Raw genomic sequence first — 18,382 nt, forward strand, 5'->3', positions numbered from 1 at the left:
ATTATTAATAAACACATAATATATTGTTTCAACTAACATAACATATATTGTATTAATTGAAATTATGTATTATATGAACAATTATCATGCTCTTGATTCATATGCCACATTAGTATTTTTTATTTTTTATTTTGATCGGAATGCCACGTTAGTATTTTATTAATATAATTGATTTATTAATTGATGCTGTATTATGTATTATTCAATATTATATAATATATATTTTTTTGGATGACGTAGGAACCCACAGTATATAATATATTGTCAGCACAATATTAAATTTAAATTTCAACACAATAATTGAAGCCCGTCACCGTATATAATTTTTTTGTATGTATAAGATACGGTCTTAAGATTAAAGGTCTTCTTACTTAATTGAACTACATATTTATTTATTATGATTGTTATATCTCGATAAATAACAAATGAAAATATATAATTATTGCATACATCATGATTAATTATTTTCTCTTCTATTGATGATCTAAACAAACACAGTTTTGAATTCCAATTTCTTCTGCAACACAAGGAGGCTCAAGATTATTATGTCCGTACCAACTTTTTCTCTTTCGGACAAGATCAATGACAAAATCATCCAACATTCGAGTACTGACATGAGGCAAGACGACTACATGCGCCATTTTTCCACGGTGGGAGAGGCTCCAATGTTCCGCAAAGCATTGGTCAAAAGGGCACTCGAAAACGACCACAATGCCCATATCATTTAACATTGTACTGATTTCGATATCTTTTAATCTATCTCGTAAGTACTGAGCATTCCTTAGACACATTCTAACGTCGTACCTAAGCCCTTTATAACCTTTCAAGCTTAAAGTGTACCACATGAAAATCGGATTATGACCATTACGACTTCCACTAATGGTGCTATCCACACAACGTATATAATCGATATTTTGAAATAGAGGAGATGCATATTCTTTTCGTGTCATGTACACGCCACATGGCATCGGACAACCCAATAGTTTATGTCCGGAGACAGCAACACTTCCAATAGGCTTCTTAAAGTTAAATTTCGAATCCTAAAAGAAATAACACGAATAATGGATGAAAATATTGTGGGATAAAAATATACAATAGTAAAATTGATAATAAGTTTTGAACAAGAATTCTTTTATACCTGATCAAGAAAAGGAGAAACGAGCCCATATAATGCAACATCGCAGTGGATGTAAAATCGGCCTTCTGAGAAGCCGCATTCTTCCAAGACTTTTACAATGAGATCGATGTTATCTACGCCTCCTTTAAAAATAGTACCTATGTTGACATTGATTATTGCTGGTTTATCTTTGTTTAAAATAAGATTGTCTCTTAATTCTTTATAATCGACCTCTCCCGTGCTCAGTGCACTTATAACTTTGCACTCCATTCTATACATTTTCACTGCTTTGAAGATAGAGTAGTGAGATTCTTGTGATGTATATAATATCCCGTCTGGTAACAACTCCCTCCTGCATCGACAAAATCATTACACGTGAAGATCATATTTTTTTTCTCTTTTTTTTTTTTCTCTGCTCTGTCGAATTGATATAAATGATTCTATTCAGTTTACCCTTGCAAAATGCCTTGGAAGTTGCCTTCGGTTCCTCCATTGGTTACATAACCCCAATATTCATCTTTATCGATCCCCCATAGTCGAGCAAACCAATTTAAAATTCCAATCTCAAATTTCTTAGAATGCAAACCAACAGTGCTCTCAACGAATGGATCACCGACATTGTTGATGGTGAGTTGCAACAATGGAGATAGAATCATCATATATTTGTAATTCATGTTCGAAGGATAACCTAACTCATACAACGGATATACATAAGTAGATGAACAATAAACAAAAGATGTATGTATAAAAATAATGGTGTTATTCAAACTTGATTGAGTATGAATAATTCTAAGATTCTATGTTCACTTTTATGTAAATTGATTTTCAGTATAACTTTTGTCATATAATGTCAGTCTCCTAAAAAATATGTTTGCTAATAGCATATTCATCCATGTTGAGATTGTAAATTAGCATATATATATATATGTATGTATATCTATTCATTTATAAGAAGTGTTACAATTTTTTCTCAAATATTCATAAATAAGTATATATAAGTTCTTTTTAACATAACCTAACTGCAATGACAAACAAATAAATGATGATGAAACTTAACTGGAGCAATAAACAAATAGTCAAATAAAACTCGTGGACTTTTTTTATATTTCCTTTATTCATTTTTACTATTCATTTACGACAATTGAATTTTTTCTTCTCAATAAATTATATTAGATACCTATTTTAATTTTTAATTATATATATATATACAACAAAAATTATATTTAAAATATCATATTAAATACATATATATATTACAGTAAATAATTATTACGACTCATTTTTTTAATTTTAAAACATACTAAAACATGTCTAAACATAACCAAACAACGTTGGTGTTTTTTCTTTTTTAAAGAATAATTTAAATATAATATTTTGTGATAAAAAAATATTATATTCCTTAGAAAAATCATAAAGATTGAATAGTAAAAAAAGTAAAAATAATAACCAAATGAAAACAAAACATAAGCGTATTCATACCCAAGAAGTGCTGGGATCTTCTAACAAGATGATCTTGAAATTCTAACATTGTTTTGCTCATGAATCGATGGAGATGATCCGATGTAGCCTCATCACGTGGTTCCATTACATCGTAAGAATATGTTTCATTGCCCGTATCACAATCCTGTTGAATATTATTGACTGTCGTCGAAATCACATCCATGACAGTGTTTTTATTATCACTCGAAAAAAATTTAGCCATTTAAGGATTCTACACCTTATTGTATGTATCTCTATCAATTTGCTTTAGGGATTTATGAAGTTTGTCATAGTGTGTGTATATATACATGCAAAGGGTATAAGTTCAACGGCTGAGGTGTTACATTGAATTTGGCATCATATTTTTATTGATTTAAATATGTCTTAAACTTATATAAAAATAATAATACTAATAATCGAAGACTATGCATGTTTATTGAAATTTATTTTTGCATTTATTTATGTAGTTTATTATACACATTTATTATTTTTTATATATTTTACACAATTCTCTATATCTCATATAAAAAAAATATACTGTTATACAATTTTACTAAACAAACACTTATTTACCAAACATATTAATTACACAATATTTTTAAATTTTTTTGGTACTATTCAATTTTTTTTTAAAAAAATATATTAAACATATATTTTTCTTATAAAATATATATAGAATACTATTTTTTTTAAATTATTTTTAAATTTTTTAAAATTCTCAAAAATCTATTGTCTAAACGAACTAATATTGATTTCTCTCTCAATATATACACACCTAAAAAAAAATTATCATATAGTCCTATTATCATATACTTCATTCGTTAAAGAAAATTTATAATATATAGAGAGAGAGATTTGATTGAATACAAATACTAGAGAAATAATAATATTTTAATATTAAAATAGAATAAAAAAAAGTAAAATGAAATTATTATAAAAAAATTATTAAATGATTGATGAAAAATAATAATATGATAAATAAAAAAAATAATGACAAATTATTTTTATTTGTTAAAATAAAGATAATAAAACTAAAAATAAATTATGTTTATTATAAATAAATTATGTATAAATTTAACTGAAAAAAAAATACTTTTGAAAAACAAAGGAATATATATTTCTTCATTTTTTATTTTAATAATATAATAATAATTTTTTACAACATAACTAGCATGTAGTATATATAAACTAAATATAGTGACTAAATATAGTGGAATACACAATCCTACTAAAATATTATGTACTTTTTATTTAGATACATTTGAAATTTTCACCAAAATAATTGTAAAGTTCAATAAATTAAAGTGATGATAAAGCATGCTAAAATTAAGTGTTAGCGTGTCCGATTAATGGTCACAACCAACTTATTTAAATAAATTAGCTATTTGAAATAGGGTTTTATTTATGTTGTATTTTTAATTCAATAATTTTAAAGCAAAGAAGTCAGTAAATGTAATATCATATTCTCGTCGTCTTAACTAATTATGTCATTTTGCATTTGAAAAAATAATAATATTATAATAAAATATTAAAATATATTTAAATATATATATATTATATTTATGTTAGTTATTTATAAAATTATTGTCTTATTAGACGATTTGCATATCACTATAAATATGTACGTATTCTCATTATTAAAATAGAGAATTTCAATTTTATATTCTAACGTAGAAAAATTAAAATAGGTAAAAAGTTAAAGTAAAATATTATAAAAAAATATTTAAAAAATTAATAAAAAGATGGTGGGATGAAGACAATAAATAATGATAATTTGATTATTATTTGTTAAAATAAGAACAATAAAATTATGAATAGATAAAATTTGTTTATATAAATAAAGATTATGCATAATTTTAACGGACAAAAAAAAAATTAATATAATTATAACGGATGAAGAAAGTATTTAGATAACACACAATAGAAATACAGACATTACATAGATTATATTAACATAATACAAATGCTACATAAAACCAACAACACATGATATAGGGACAAACAACATATCACATATTAACGAAAAATTGAACAAATTAAATAATGAGAATTTGAATTTTTTTTTTAAAAAAAAAAAAGAAAAGAAAAGAAAAAAACACCCCAATTCTCTTATAAAATCAGATCTAGATAAGATACTGAAAAACTTTTGGCATAGGGAAGCAACCCGCAAATTAACTGGAAATATAATTATTCTTAAATAAAAAACGTGCTAAGTAGGCTATTTATTAATTGAATGAAAGCCACTTTCAATAAGATTTATAATAATAAATACAATCCTTTTAGTTTGGCATCCTTCTAATGTACTTTAGTAATGTGCTTGTTTAGCATTTAATAATTACAAAGAAATATTATATATATAAAAAAATACATAAATAAATATATACATATAAAAATTAAAAAATAGTATTATATAATAAAATTTAAAGTTCTACATGCCTAACAATAATTTTTTTTTAATTATAAATAATAAACAAATACAAAAGTATGAGTTTATTCACTTTGTGTTTTTAAATAATTTTTTAAAAAAATATATATTGAATAAAAGAAATTATGTTGATAATATAAAAAATAATATTTTTTTATTGAATTATTGATTTTTTGTGAGTGTATAAATATATATTATATGTATATATTGTTTTAATGTGTATAATGTAACTTTTTAAAAATAATATTTATGAAAAATTATCCCGTCCAAGAATACAAAATGAACAAACCTCATGATATTCAGAGGTGTATTAGATTCAGATTTTATAAAATAATTTGATTTTTAAAGGTCCTTTAAAATTTAGTGATATTCAAACAATACTTTTAAGAGTTTTTAAAGTCCAAATGTATTCAAATATCATACAAGAGCATGATTTTGAATAAAAATAAGATATAGAGTTATATGAAAAAATATTTTTTTATCATATGTGTTTATGTAGAAGTCGCCCTTTAAAATTTAGAGTAAAATTATGTGGAATGAAAACTTATTCGAAGAACTTAACAAATAAGCTATTGAATAATGTAGATTCAACGCAAGATAAAAGATCAACAAATACAAAATTTTTGAAATTTAATGTGAAAAAAATATATATATGCAAGGGAAATAACCAAACATATGAATTAAATAAATGAATGATTATAGAATATATTTTTTTTAGAGGTATAAATATTTCATAACATATCATAAAAAATAACTTTAAAAATCTTCATGTACACTCTTTTATATAAATATATATATATATATATATTTCAAATATTTCAACTTTTCATGAAATGATTTGAATTATTTGAAAATTTTTGAAACAATACAATAAATCCCACTGCAAAAAATAATATATTTGTAACGGAATTCCGTCCCTAAAGTTCACGTAGCTAACGTAATTCCATTCCTATTTTCGTCTCTAATGTAAGTAACGGAAAAAATAAATTTAGAGACAAAAATGTTTTGTTACAAAAATGATTTTTTCTTGTAGTGTCCTAATATGATTTATTCACAGTAAAAGAGCTGATAATACTTAAGAAGAAAAAGAATCGAGCATATATTTTTAATTTTCACATATTTTTAAAAAATTTATTGAAAACAAAATTATTATTATGATTGTTTAGACCATATTTGCACACATAAAAATAGAAACTTACAATTATTGCATTCAACAATGTCAATTTGCTATACTAGTTTTTTTTTCTTTTTTTTTATATAACGTGGGAACTCGCAGCAGCTATCCGAAATTTTTGCTATTACAATGAGCTACACAAACACAGTTTGAGATTCCAATTTCTTCTGCAACGCAAGGAGGCTCGAGATTGTTATGTCCATACCAAACTTTTCTCTTTCGGACAAGATCTTTGAGGAAATTATCCAACATTCGAGTAGTAATATGAGGCATGACGACTATATGTGTCATATTCGAATGGTGAGGAAGGTTCCAATGTTCTACGAAGCATTCGTCAAGGGGGCACTCGAAAACAACCACAATGTTCATATCATTTAACATTGTACTGATTCCTATATTCTTCAATCCATCTCGTAAGTATTGAGCATTCTTTATGCATATTGTAACATCGTGTCTAAGCCCTTTATAACCTTTCAGGTTTAAGTTGTACCACATGAAAATCGGGGCATGACCGTTCCGACTTCCACTAATGGTACTATCCACACAATGTATATAATCAATATTTTGACGAAGTAGACGAGATGCATATTTTTTTCGTGTCATGTACACTCCACACGGCATCGGACAACCTAAGAATTTATGTCCGGAGACGGAAGCACTTCCAATGGGCTTCTTAAAGCTAAACTTCGAACCCTAGGGGAAAAGATAAAAATAGTTAATGAAATATGTTATGGGATAAGAATCCATAGTATTTGAATTAGTCGTAAGTTTTAAATAATATTCTTTTGTACCTGTTCGAGAAAAGGAGAAATGAGTCCATATAATGCAGCGTCGCAATGGATGTAATAACGATCTTCTGAGAAGCCGCATTCTTCTAGAACTTTTACAATGAGATCAAGGTTGTCTATACCTCCTTTAAAAGTAGTACCGATGTTGACATTGATTATCGCTGATTTATCTTTGTTTTGAGAAAGATTCTCACTTAGTTCTTTATAATTAATCTCTCCCGTGTTCAATGCACTTATAGTTTTGCATTCCATTCTATACATTTTTGCTGCTTTGAAGATAGAGTAATGAGATTCTTGTGAAGTATACAATATTCCATCTGGTAATAGCTCTCTCCTGTATCGAGAAATTAAAATTATCACACATCAAGATTCAATGTTTTTTTTTTTTATATTATAATGAATTGATAAAAAAGATTATGCCTAAATTTACCCCTGCAAAATGCCTTGAAAGTTGCCTTCCGATCCACCATTGGTTATACAACCCCAATATTCATGTTTACCGATCCCCCATAGTCGAGCAAACCAATCTAAAACTCCAATCTCGAATTTTTTAGAATGCAAACCAACGGTGCTCTCAACGAATGGATCACCAACATTGTTAACATGGAATTGCAACAATGGAGATAAAGCCATGAAATGTTTGCAATTCATGTTTAGATGATAACCTAGCCAATGTAAATACATACATATATGTGTAAATAAATGAACAGTAAACAAAATCACAGAATATGTATATATATATATGATTCTATGTGCATTATTATGTGAATCGATTCTCAGTATAGCTTTTTTCATTTTGTATCATTTCATTAATGAGTTTGTTCACTAATAACATATTCATTCATGTTTTTTTAAGAATATTGAAACTTAGCATATGCATTTCGATTCATTTGCAAAAAGCATTTGAACTTGTTTATTAAATATTTGTAAATAAGTAAATATTTACATTCTTTTATCATACATTAACCTCAATGACAGTTAAACAAGCTGCAATAAAAATTAATAAGGAACAATTAAAGAAAAAACAAATTATGGTTAATCTACAGCATCAATTATTATTTATGTAAAATGAAAATAAAAATAAAAATATGATAATTAAAAAATACCTCAAATTTTAAATAAAATTTCACATGTAACATAAAAGTAAAACCCTAAAATCTAGGGTTTTTTTTTTTAGGTGAGAAAATTCTAGGGTGTTGAATATAAACATAAACAAATGGCTAAGCATGAAACATGTGTTGGTTGCTTTTAAAACTATTTTACTTTTTTTATGATAAGAAACCCTACAAAATAATAGTTTCTTTCAAATAATCATTTAATATTAAACCAAACTCTATACTCTATAATAATATCAACACTACAAAATTATAAACTTCTAATAACAGTTTTAAATATTACCATATAATTTTAGAATAAACTACACAAATACTAAAATTCTTCATACCCAATAAGTGCTCGGATTTTTCGACAAGATGATCTTGAAATTCTACTAATGTTTTGCTCATGTAGCGATGAAGATGATCTAATGTAGCCTCGTCATGTGGTTCGACCACAGCGTAATGATACTCTCCATTGCCCCCGTTGCAATCTTTTTGAACATTATTGGTTGTCGAAATTGCATCCATGACAATGTTTTTGTTAGAAAATTTTAGCGATCAGAGGATTCGACATTTAATCGTATGTAACAATTTGGTTAAGCAATACATATATATATATATATATATATGACTTGCCGTAGTGTATATATGCATGCAATGATGCAAATAGCATGAAATCATAGTGAAATTGACACAAATAATTAAAATTCAATGTATCGATCTTTGTCTATCAAACATATATTTTCGTATAGCATAAATATATTTGTTTACCAAACATATATTGTTTAGTATAATTCTCTCAATTAATACACACATAAAAAAATCTGGTGTATTTGTTTTGTGTTTTGGTTTGAAAGATATTTTTTATGTGAGATATAAAAAACTTGTGTAGATAGTATAAAAATCATAAGTGTATTAATATATTAATTTTTTTGAAAAAATATATTGAAAAAATTTGTTTAAAGAACAAAGCCTCAGTTTGTGGATTCTTCCCAATTACTAAAGAAGAGATCCTAGTGAAATTGACATAAATAATTAAAATTAAGTGTTACTTTCGTCTAATATGTATATATTTATTTTATATATATATATATTTTTTGCATGTATATAAATTTTGAGATATTAATATATATATATAGTACAATAGAATAATAATTATATTTTTGTATAAATTTGTAAGTATCTTATAAGTTATGTTGGAAATACAATTATTAAGTAAAAAAAATGATTACATTAGTTTTGAACACATCAACATGAAAAAAATAGAAACATTGATTCCGGATTGAGTATAATCTTTTTTTAAAAAATAATTTTTTTATTTATTTATGAAAGTTTATGAATTTTTCTTAAAAATTAATTAAGCCATTAGATTCAAATTTTATTTATATTAATTTTTTCTAAAATACCCCAAAATACATTCAAAATATACTAATCATGTATATAATAAAAAAAAAATTATATATAAAAATATTTTCTAATTTTTATATAAGTAAAATTTTAGTACTATCTCCATCCGAAGAGTATCATGGGTTTTTTTTTTTTATATTGATCTATAAATATTAATTATTATATTAATACGTCGTATAAATTAAAAAAAATACAAAAATGTCTTTATTAGTCTTTTTATAATACAAATATAATGATATTTGTTGAGTAAATTATACAAATACAAGAATATTTTTAATGTTAAATACAATGACACAAAAACAAATGATACCCTCCATATAAGACGGAGGTAATAACATATGTATAATTTTAATGTTACTATGTTAGTATATATTTATGTATAATAATTTAAATATTTATTTGTAATAAAAATTTATTTTTTATAATTTAATTAATAATTTGAATAATTTATAACGATATGCATTTGAATAGAATATAAATATATAATAAATAATTAATAGCATCATATACTACAAAAAAATATATCAATTTTGTAACAAAATTTTTTTTTATCTAAATCCCCCTTTTCCGTTACTAAAGACATTAGAGACGGAATTAGAGAGGGAATTGCATTAACTACATACATTTTAGGAACGGAATTCCGTTACTAATATATTATTTTTTTTTGTAGTGATATATATCTAATTCGTTAAAATATTTTAAAGTTAACAAATTAAAACTAAACTTATAAAACATCCTTACAATCATAAAATTGCATTAAAATTCTCATATAATTTAATTTGTATATTTATGATTTAACATACTAATTAATTTATTTTTACGCAAATGGTTCTAATTGCAATTCTACAGGTAATCCATGTGTATTCAAGTGTGAATTTTTAACATTCAAATAGTAAGTCAAATCCGCATATAATTTATTTATTTTACAAATATATATTTAATTTTTTAAAAAATAAAAATTACACATGTATTTATTATTGTTTTGTATATAGGGTTGCTCACCTAGTTTTATTATTGAGTGAAATAATTTTCCATGATATTATTTAAAAGATATAATATATATTAACACAATTATATAAATGCATATTTTAAAATTTTAATAATTAAATATAAAATTTTATTTTTTATATTAACAGTATAATTTTTTATATTTTTTTTTATATAAAATTTAAAAATATGTAGATAAAAAAACACAAAGCGAACAAACCTTATATTCTGAAAAATATCATGTACAATAATAAATCTTACTAATTAGCATTAATATAATTTATATAACATTATAAATTATGTTATATGAAATATAGATAATAAATTTTAATATCAGTATAACAATGCATGTATAATTTATTTTACAAATATTTCATTTTTAGTTAAATATAACAAAATTGCTAATATAATTTTTTATATTATATTGTACAAAATAATATCTTTTATTGATTGATAATTAGCATTAATATAAGTTGTATATTTTTGTAATAATTTTAAATTAATAAATAAAAATATTATACATTACTAATTTATTTTTTAAATTAAATATAGTAGTTATGATAAACATATAAGTATTAATTAATTGTGATTTTATTGGTGGTGGGATCCATATTGATTTTATATATTATATTTAAATTAGATATAATCGAATACTCAATCCTAAATTATTAAATTTTTTATATAAAGATAGGTGCAACCAACTTATTTAAATAAAATCGAAAGAGAGTTTTTTTTTGTTTACTATATTCAAATTAGATATAACTTGATACTCAATCCTATTACTTTTTTTTCTTTTCTCTATAAAGATAGTTGCTATCAATTTACTTAAATAAAGTCGGGAATAAGAGTGTAGTGTAATGGCGAAGCCCTCGTCTGGCCTATTTTCCTCTTCTATTTTCCGCTTTTTCTATTCGTGGTGTGGGTACCCACAACCTACTTTTTAAGGCATAACTTAGGCTAGTCCTCCAGAAAAAAAAAAAAAAAAAAAAAAAGAAGAAGACTTAAATAGAGTCAAAAAAAGATTTTATTTTTGTATTTATTTTTCAGTTTGTTTGATTCAAACCTTAGCACTAATCATACTATTGGATTTGGACTAAAAAGATTTGGACTTATTTTTGGGACCAAGGGATAACTAAAAAAGTATAGCCTAATATGATCGAAGAATATTGGTCGAACTTGAAACGAAGGTGTTCCCAAAAAGAAGATTTTTTTTTTTTTTTTAATATTACTATTTTTTAGGGTTTTGAAATAAGAAATTTTAAGTTGTGTTTGTTTGGAGGTGATCGTTTGAATCAGATGTTATTTATTTAAATATAAAAAAATTACAAATAATAATTGAAAATGATGTCTTATTTGATATGTTGGAATTAAATTAAAATTTAATTTATGAAAAAAAAGGTAATTTTTTTTTTCTTTTCTTTTTTAATCACGCGTTTGTGAAGGAATTCGGAAGCAATATTATCGTTGCTTTACCATGATTCTTGAAGGATGAAGCCAACAATTTATGCAAGCACGTAGAGAATAGGGAAAGACTTTGAAATCGTAAGAATAAGATGAAATTTCGTTTCAAATTCTAAAATAAAAAATGCACATTACAAATCAACCCAAATCACCAAAATGAACACAAAAAATGTAGTAAGTCCAAATGAAAGAGAAGCATAGATACAAGAATAGATCGATGATGGAGATTTTTCAACAACAACAAATTGATACGTCTAATAGGATCACTAAGCATCTCATGTACGTCGTGCAATTGTGAAACCGAAATTTAAGAGATTTCTTTGATTCAATATTTATTTCAAAATAATTGAATTAATTATAAAGTAATAATAACAAACAATTCATACAAAATTAATTTATTTATAAATTGAAAAAAGAAAAAAGAAATTGATATTTGAAAGTGGGACCCATATTGATTTTCTATATTATATACTATTATATTAAATTAGATATAATTGGACACTCAATCTTTGTTACAATTTATTATTATTATTATTATTTAAAGATAGGTGCAACCAACTTATTTAAATAAAGTCGAAAGAGAGTTTTATTTTTGTTTACTATATTTAAATTAGATATAGTTGATAATCAATCCCATTAATTATATATATATATATATATATATATAAAGACATGCACAATCAACTTAAATAAAGTTGAAAAAGAATTTTATTTTTATTTACTATATATGTCTCAATTAGATATAGTTGGATCTTATGTTAGAAATTAGAAGACTCTTAGGCCTCCACTTCATCAGTTGCAAGGATCTTCCATGCATATTATGGGAGTAGAACAACTTAGGTAATCTTAATATCCGTCGTTAAAGAACATACAACAACCAAAGATGCCTCAACAAGATCAAATATTTCTGGAGCAATAAAAGGACAGCCGCCACCTCGGAATCCACCTACGGACTTTGAAGCCATCACGCAAGTTATCCAAAGAGCATTTAAAAAAAAGAGAGAGAATTATGTAAGACTTCTGATGAATGCTAGGGTTTCATAATTCACTTTATTCTCAAGAGAGGATTCTCATTCTATGATCAAACACATCAATTGCTTTATGGCTCAATGCAGAGGAAAATTCATCAACCACGAATGGTATAAGCTTGAACTATTTTCTTTTTCTTTAAAAAATCATAATTTTAGTTGTATGAAAGACTCCAACCAAATTCCCTTCAAACGTATATAATTAGAAGTCACACTTAAGTTTTAGCGTAAAAATATGTGGAATAAAAACCTAATCGAATAACTTAATAAACAAACTATTGAACAACGTAGATTCAACACAAGATAAATACAATCAACTAAAAATCATAAGATCGTCGAAATTTAAAATATATAATGAAAATAACCAAACATATTAAATAAATAAATTATTTTTTTAAAAAAAAAAACAAACATTTTTTTAGAGGTATAAGTATTCTACAAAATATTGTAAAAAATAGCTTGAAGATAGATAGATATAGTTCCAATACAAGCTCATAATAATAATAATAATAATAATAATAATAATAATAATAATAATATATCAAATTAAATATTAAAGTTTTTTCACATTTTTTACTTTATTGAAGTACATATTCACTTATTATAATTGATCACATAATTGTGTACATAAAATTAAAAACTTATAATTATTACATTCAATAATGTTAGTTTGTCAGTTTGTCACACTAATTTTTACTTTTACAATGAGCTACACAAACACAATTTGAGATTCCAATTTCGTCTGCAATGCAAGGAGGCTCAAGATTGTCACGTCCATACCACGATTTTCTCTTTCGGACAAGATCATCGAGGAAATCATCCAACATTCGAGTAGTAATATGAGGCATAACAACTATATGTGTCATATTCCCATGATGAGAAAGGTTCCAACTTTCCGCGAAGGATTGGTCAAGGGGGCACTCAAAGACAACCACAATGTTCATATCATTCAGCATTGTACTGATTCCTATATTTTTCAATCTATCTCGTAAGTATTGAGCATTCCTTATGGACATTCTAACATCGCGTTTAAGTCCTTTATAACCTTTCAAGTTTAAGTTGTACCACATGAAAATCGGGGCATGACCATTCCGACTTCCACTAATGGTACTATCCACACAATGTATATAATCAATATTTTGATTTAGTAAAGGAGAAGAATATTTTTTTCGCGTCATGTACACTCCACACGGCATCGGACAACCTAAGAATTTATGTCCGGAGACGGAAGCACTTCCAATGGGCTTCTTAAAGCTAAACTTCGGACCCTAGGGGAAAAGATAAAAATAGTTAATGAAATATGTTATGGGATAAGAATCCATAGTATTTGAATTAGTCGTAAGTTTTAAATAATATTCTTTTGTACCTGTTCGAGAAAAGGAGAAATGAGTCCATATAATGCAGCGTCGCAATGGATGTAATAACGATCTTCTGAGAAGCCGCATTCTTCTAGAACTTTTACAATGAGATCAAGGTTGTCTATACCTCCTTTAAAAGTAGTACCGATGTTGACATTGATTATCGCTGATTTATCTTTGTTTTGAGAAAGATTCTCACTTAGTTCTTTATAATTAATCTCTCCCGTGTTCAATGCACTTATAGTTTTGCATTCCATTCTATACATTTTTGCTGCTTTGAAGATAGAGTAATGAGATTCTTGTGAAGTATACAATATTCCATCTGGTAATAGCTCTCTCCTGTATCGAGAAATTAAAATTATCACACATCAAGATTCAATGTTTTTTTTTTTTTATATTATAATGAATTGATAAAAAAGATTATGTCTAAATTTACCCCTGCAGAATGCCTTGAAAGTTGCCTTCCGATCCACCATTGGTTATACAACCCCAATATTCATGTTTACCGATCCCCCATAGTCGAGCAAACCAATCTAAAACTCCAATCTCGAATTTTTTAGAATGCAAACCAACGGTGCTCTCAACAAATGGATCACCAACATTGTTAACATGGAATTGCAACAAAGGAGATAAAGCCATGAAATGTTTGCAATTCATGTTTAGATGATAACCTAGCCAATGTAAATACATACATATATGTGTAAATAAATGAACAATAAACAAAATCATAGAATATATATGTTGATATATATATATTTATACGAGGATAGGTGTGTAAGAGTCAATGATCTAAGTATCTTAAAAAATAATGGTATTATTGAAACTTTCTTGAACATGAACTCCCTCTTGTATCATTTCATCAACAAGTTTCAATCATAAAAAGCATAAGAATTTGCTTCTAAAATATTTGTTGACAAGCAAATATTATGTTCTTTAACCATAAATTAACTTCAATGATCAATAAAGAACAAGTTGCAATGAAACTTAATATGGAACAATAAATTTTATTTTAAAAAAAAAAAGAAAAAAAAAGAAGAAAGAACTGTTAGTTAACATACACCATTACCTATTCCATCTTTTAGTAAACATACACTATTTTTTTTTCAGTAAAAAAAAAAAAAAAACTTACACACTATTTAATTTATTTCTTTCAATTTTATACTTATTTATAATTATGCTATAACTATTTACATATACAATTTATACAAATATATATATATTACATCATTAATTCATTCATATATAATCAAAATATTTTTATATTATCAACAAATATAATACTATATTCAGTTCATCCAAATATATTTAGTTCTCATTTCTTCCCAATTAACATAAATAAACAATTAAGAAAAAGTTTATTAAACATGTATGTGTTTAATTTTTGGCTTTTAAAACCCTCTTTCTTCTTATATGACATTTTAGTATTCATTATTTAAAAAATAAAAAAAATAAAAAATAAACTAAAAGAATTAAATGATCAGTTTTAATTTAATTTTATTTTTTTAAAATAAGCCTTTAATAATTTCTAATATAATATATACTTCTTTCCTCGCATCAGGATTGTTTTAAAAGAATTTTAAAAATTCTAAAATACTCTTGAATTTAATGGGATCAAGAATAAAACATGAGATAGCATTTTGGTAAATACATATAAGAGTGAGTATAAATTAATTGATAATTAAGTTGAGACCATATATACTATAAATGAAAAAATTGATAACTTTATATGATAACTTCATACCCAAAAAGTGCTCGGATCTTTCGACAAGATGATCTTGAAATTCTACTAATGTTTTGCTCATGTAGCAATGAAGATGATCTGATGTAGCCTCGTCATGTGGTTCGACCACAGCGTAATGATACTCGCCATTGCTCCCGTTGCAATCCTGTTGAACATTATTGACACTCGAAACTAAATCCATGATAGTGTTTTTGTTAGTGCTCGAGAAAATTTGTGCCATGGGATTGGTTACTTTATTGCGTGTATGTATATGTATGATGATTCGCAACTTGTGAAGTTTGTCATTGTATATATATATATATACATGCAAATGGGGTGAGATCAACGGTTGAGATATGAGGTTGAAATTGCCTTCATCAATTTAATGGTTTAGATATCTCGAAAGAAGCCCCTAACATTTTTAGGATCCACTAGATCATGATATCAATAGTATTAGCTATGGTTTATTTCTAAATTTATTATAACATCTGAATATCTTAAAAATATATTCGTAAAAGTAGATAATAAATTATTATTATTGTTGATTGACTCTCATTTGTAAATAAATAAATAAATTATGTTTATCCTAAAAATTTAGTTTACAGTCATTTAATATGGTATCAGAGTTTTAGGTTTCGAGTTCGAAACAAGTTTAATTTGGTGACATTTATCCTCCTTGTCCATAAGGGGACGTGTATTTACTTAAATCTCCTTCTGTTTATTATTTAAAATATATATATCTTAAAATACATCTTAATACATTCAAAATATACAAATTTTGAAAAGATAAAAATAGAGTGTTTATAAAATATTGAATTATATGGGAGTTAATCTAATTGTAATTAAATAAATGAAAATATATATGGCTCAACTGTAACAAACCCTATGTCTTTCTTAATAGTTATTCATAAATTAATTAAGGTTTTAAAAAGTATGTAAAGCTGATTTTATTGCATTAAGTATGGGTAGTTGTAACATACACTTTAGTAGCAATTTAATTAAATGACTTTATTATTAGAGTTTGGCAAATACTGTACTTTGAGGTTTAGGCGTTTAGCTAGAAGATAAAAAATAATAATTTTGCTCTAAACTTATTATTTTCTATTGTTTCTTTTGAAATGCTTTCAAATTTTTTAATAAAATTTATTTATTTTCTTTTGATAAAATTTCTTATATCAAAATTCTCAAAAATTTAAATTCAAACCCCAAACAAACACAACCCTAAGATTGTTTCTTTTGAAATGCTTCCAATTTTTTTACTATACAATATATCCCGTAATTCTTTGTAAAAAGACGATTGATGTTTTCACTTACAAAATTTTACATTCAATCACTATTTAAATATAAAATACAAATACAAATTAAACATACCCTAATAATAATAATAATAAAATTACTAGAATACGAAATAAAAATCTGCAATGCTCTACTTTGATTTTATTTATTTTTTTTAAAAAGAAATGCTTTATTATTCCAACTTTTGTAATTTTTTATGATATTATCTAGCAAAATATCATACTTAACTCACCATTTCAAAATTTAAAATATCAAGCAACACTCTCTGTTCTTTCAACTTTATTTTTTAATTAAAATTTTGATTAATCCATCTAAAATGAAGGGAGCCTATAATTTTATTCACTTTCACAAAACATTACATGCACAATTACTATTATTATTTATTTAAAAGTAGTATTTTAAAAATAATAAATAGTTTAATAATTTAATAAAGTGAGATTCTTTTGATGATCAATATGGAAAGATTTTTTGTATAGAGAAGCCAACCCCAGCCCTAATTAAATGAAATATCATATGGAGATGGAGATGGGATTCGATTATCGTTAATTAATTTATTAATTAATTAATAAGAACATGTACATGGAAAGTAGAAATTAAAGCAGGCTACTTCTTAACTTAATTAAATGTCTGCCCACCGACAAAATGGCTGCCGCTTTCAATGAAAAATATACTTCCTTTATTTCAGATGCAAGTATTAATTTCAATTCTTTTTATATATTAAAAAATAATATTATTTTAGTAGATAGTGAATGTGCTAAAATAATGTTGACAATTTTATCGTATATACTTTATGTATATATAATGATATGTTTGTGAATTATATAAAAAATAAAAATATTTTGATATTAATACGTGATTATTTTTATTATAATATAAAATAAATATTTTTAAGTATGATAAATAAAATAATAAAAATATTCTTTCAATTGAACCGAAAAAAAAATATATAATATATATACCGTTTCATTCATGTTGGCTGAGCATATATATATATGACAACACATAAAAAATAACATATAATAATACAATATACATAATTATAAAT

At 24.8% G+C, this 18,382-nt stretch overlaps 3 protein-coding genes across 3 annotated transcripts; all 3 read right to left on the bottom strand.

Annotated features, from left to right (window-relative positions):
- Positions 1 to 311: 311 nt before the first annotated feature.
- LOC127250540 (serine decarboxylase-like) lies at positions 312 to 2,855 on the bottom strand. Its single transcript, XM_051273871.1, has 4 exons — positions 2,597 to 2,855; positions 1,571 to 1,805; positions 1,139 to 1,469; positions 312 to 1,040 (listed from the first exon to the last, which is right to left on the bottom strand). The coding sequence occupies exons 1-4, from the start codon at positions 2,817 to 2,819 to the stop codon at positions 474 to 476; spliced, it is 1,356 nt and encodes a 451-aa protein (XP_051129828.1). The 5' UTR covers positions 2,820 to 2,855; the 3' UTR covers positions 312 to 473.
- A 3,337-nt stretch (positions 2,856 to 6,192) lies between these two features.
- Positions 6,193 to 8,644, bottom strand: LOC127250590 (serine decarboxylase-like). Its single transcript, XM_051273952.1, has 4 exons — positions 8,428 to 8,644; positions 7,414 to 7,648; positions 6,987 to 7,317; positions 6,193 to 6,888 (listed from the first exon to the last, which is right to left on the bottom strand). The coding sequence occupies exons 1-4, from the start codon at positions 8,606 to 8,608 to the stop codon at positions 6,301 to 6,303; spliced, it is 1,335 nt and encodes a 444-aa protein (XP_051129909.1). The 5' UTR covers positions 8,609 to 8,644; the 3' UTR covers positions 6,193 to 6,300.
- A 5,005-nt stretch (positions 8,645 to 13,649) lies between these two features.
- On the bottom strand, positions 13,650 to 16,243 carry LOC127250418 (serine decarboxylase-like). Its single transcript, XM_051273700.1, has 4 exons — positions 16,063 to 16,243; positions 14,758 to 14,992; positions 14,330 to 14,660; positions 13,650 to 14,231 (listed from the first exon to the last, which is right to left on the bottom strand). The coding sequence occupies exons 1-4, from the start codon at positions 16,241 to 16,243 to the stop codon at positions 13,650 to 13,652; spliced, it is 1,329 nt and encodes a 442-aa protein (XP_051129657.1).
- Between the last annotated feature and the right edge of the window lie 2,139 nt (positions 16,244 to 18,382).

This window comes from Andrographis paniculata, unplaced genomic scaffold (assembly GCF_009805555.1).
Source record: "Andrographis paniculata isolate CXL003 unplaced genomic scaffold, ASM980555v1 Contig37END, whole genome shotgun sequence".
Classification (NCBI taxonomy): domain Eukaryota; kingdom Viridiplantae; phylum Streptophyta; class Magnoliopsida; order Lamiales; family Acanthaceae; genus Andrographis; species Andrographis paniculata.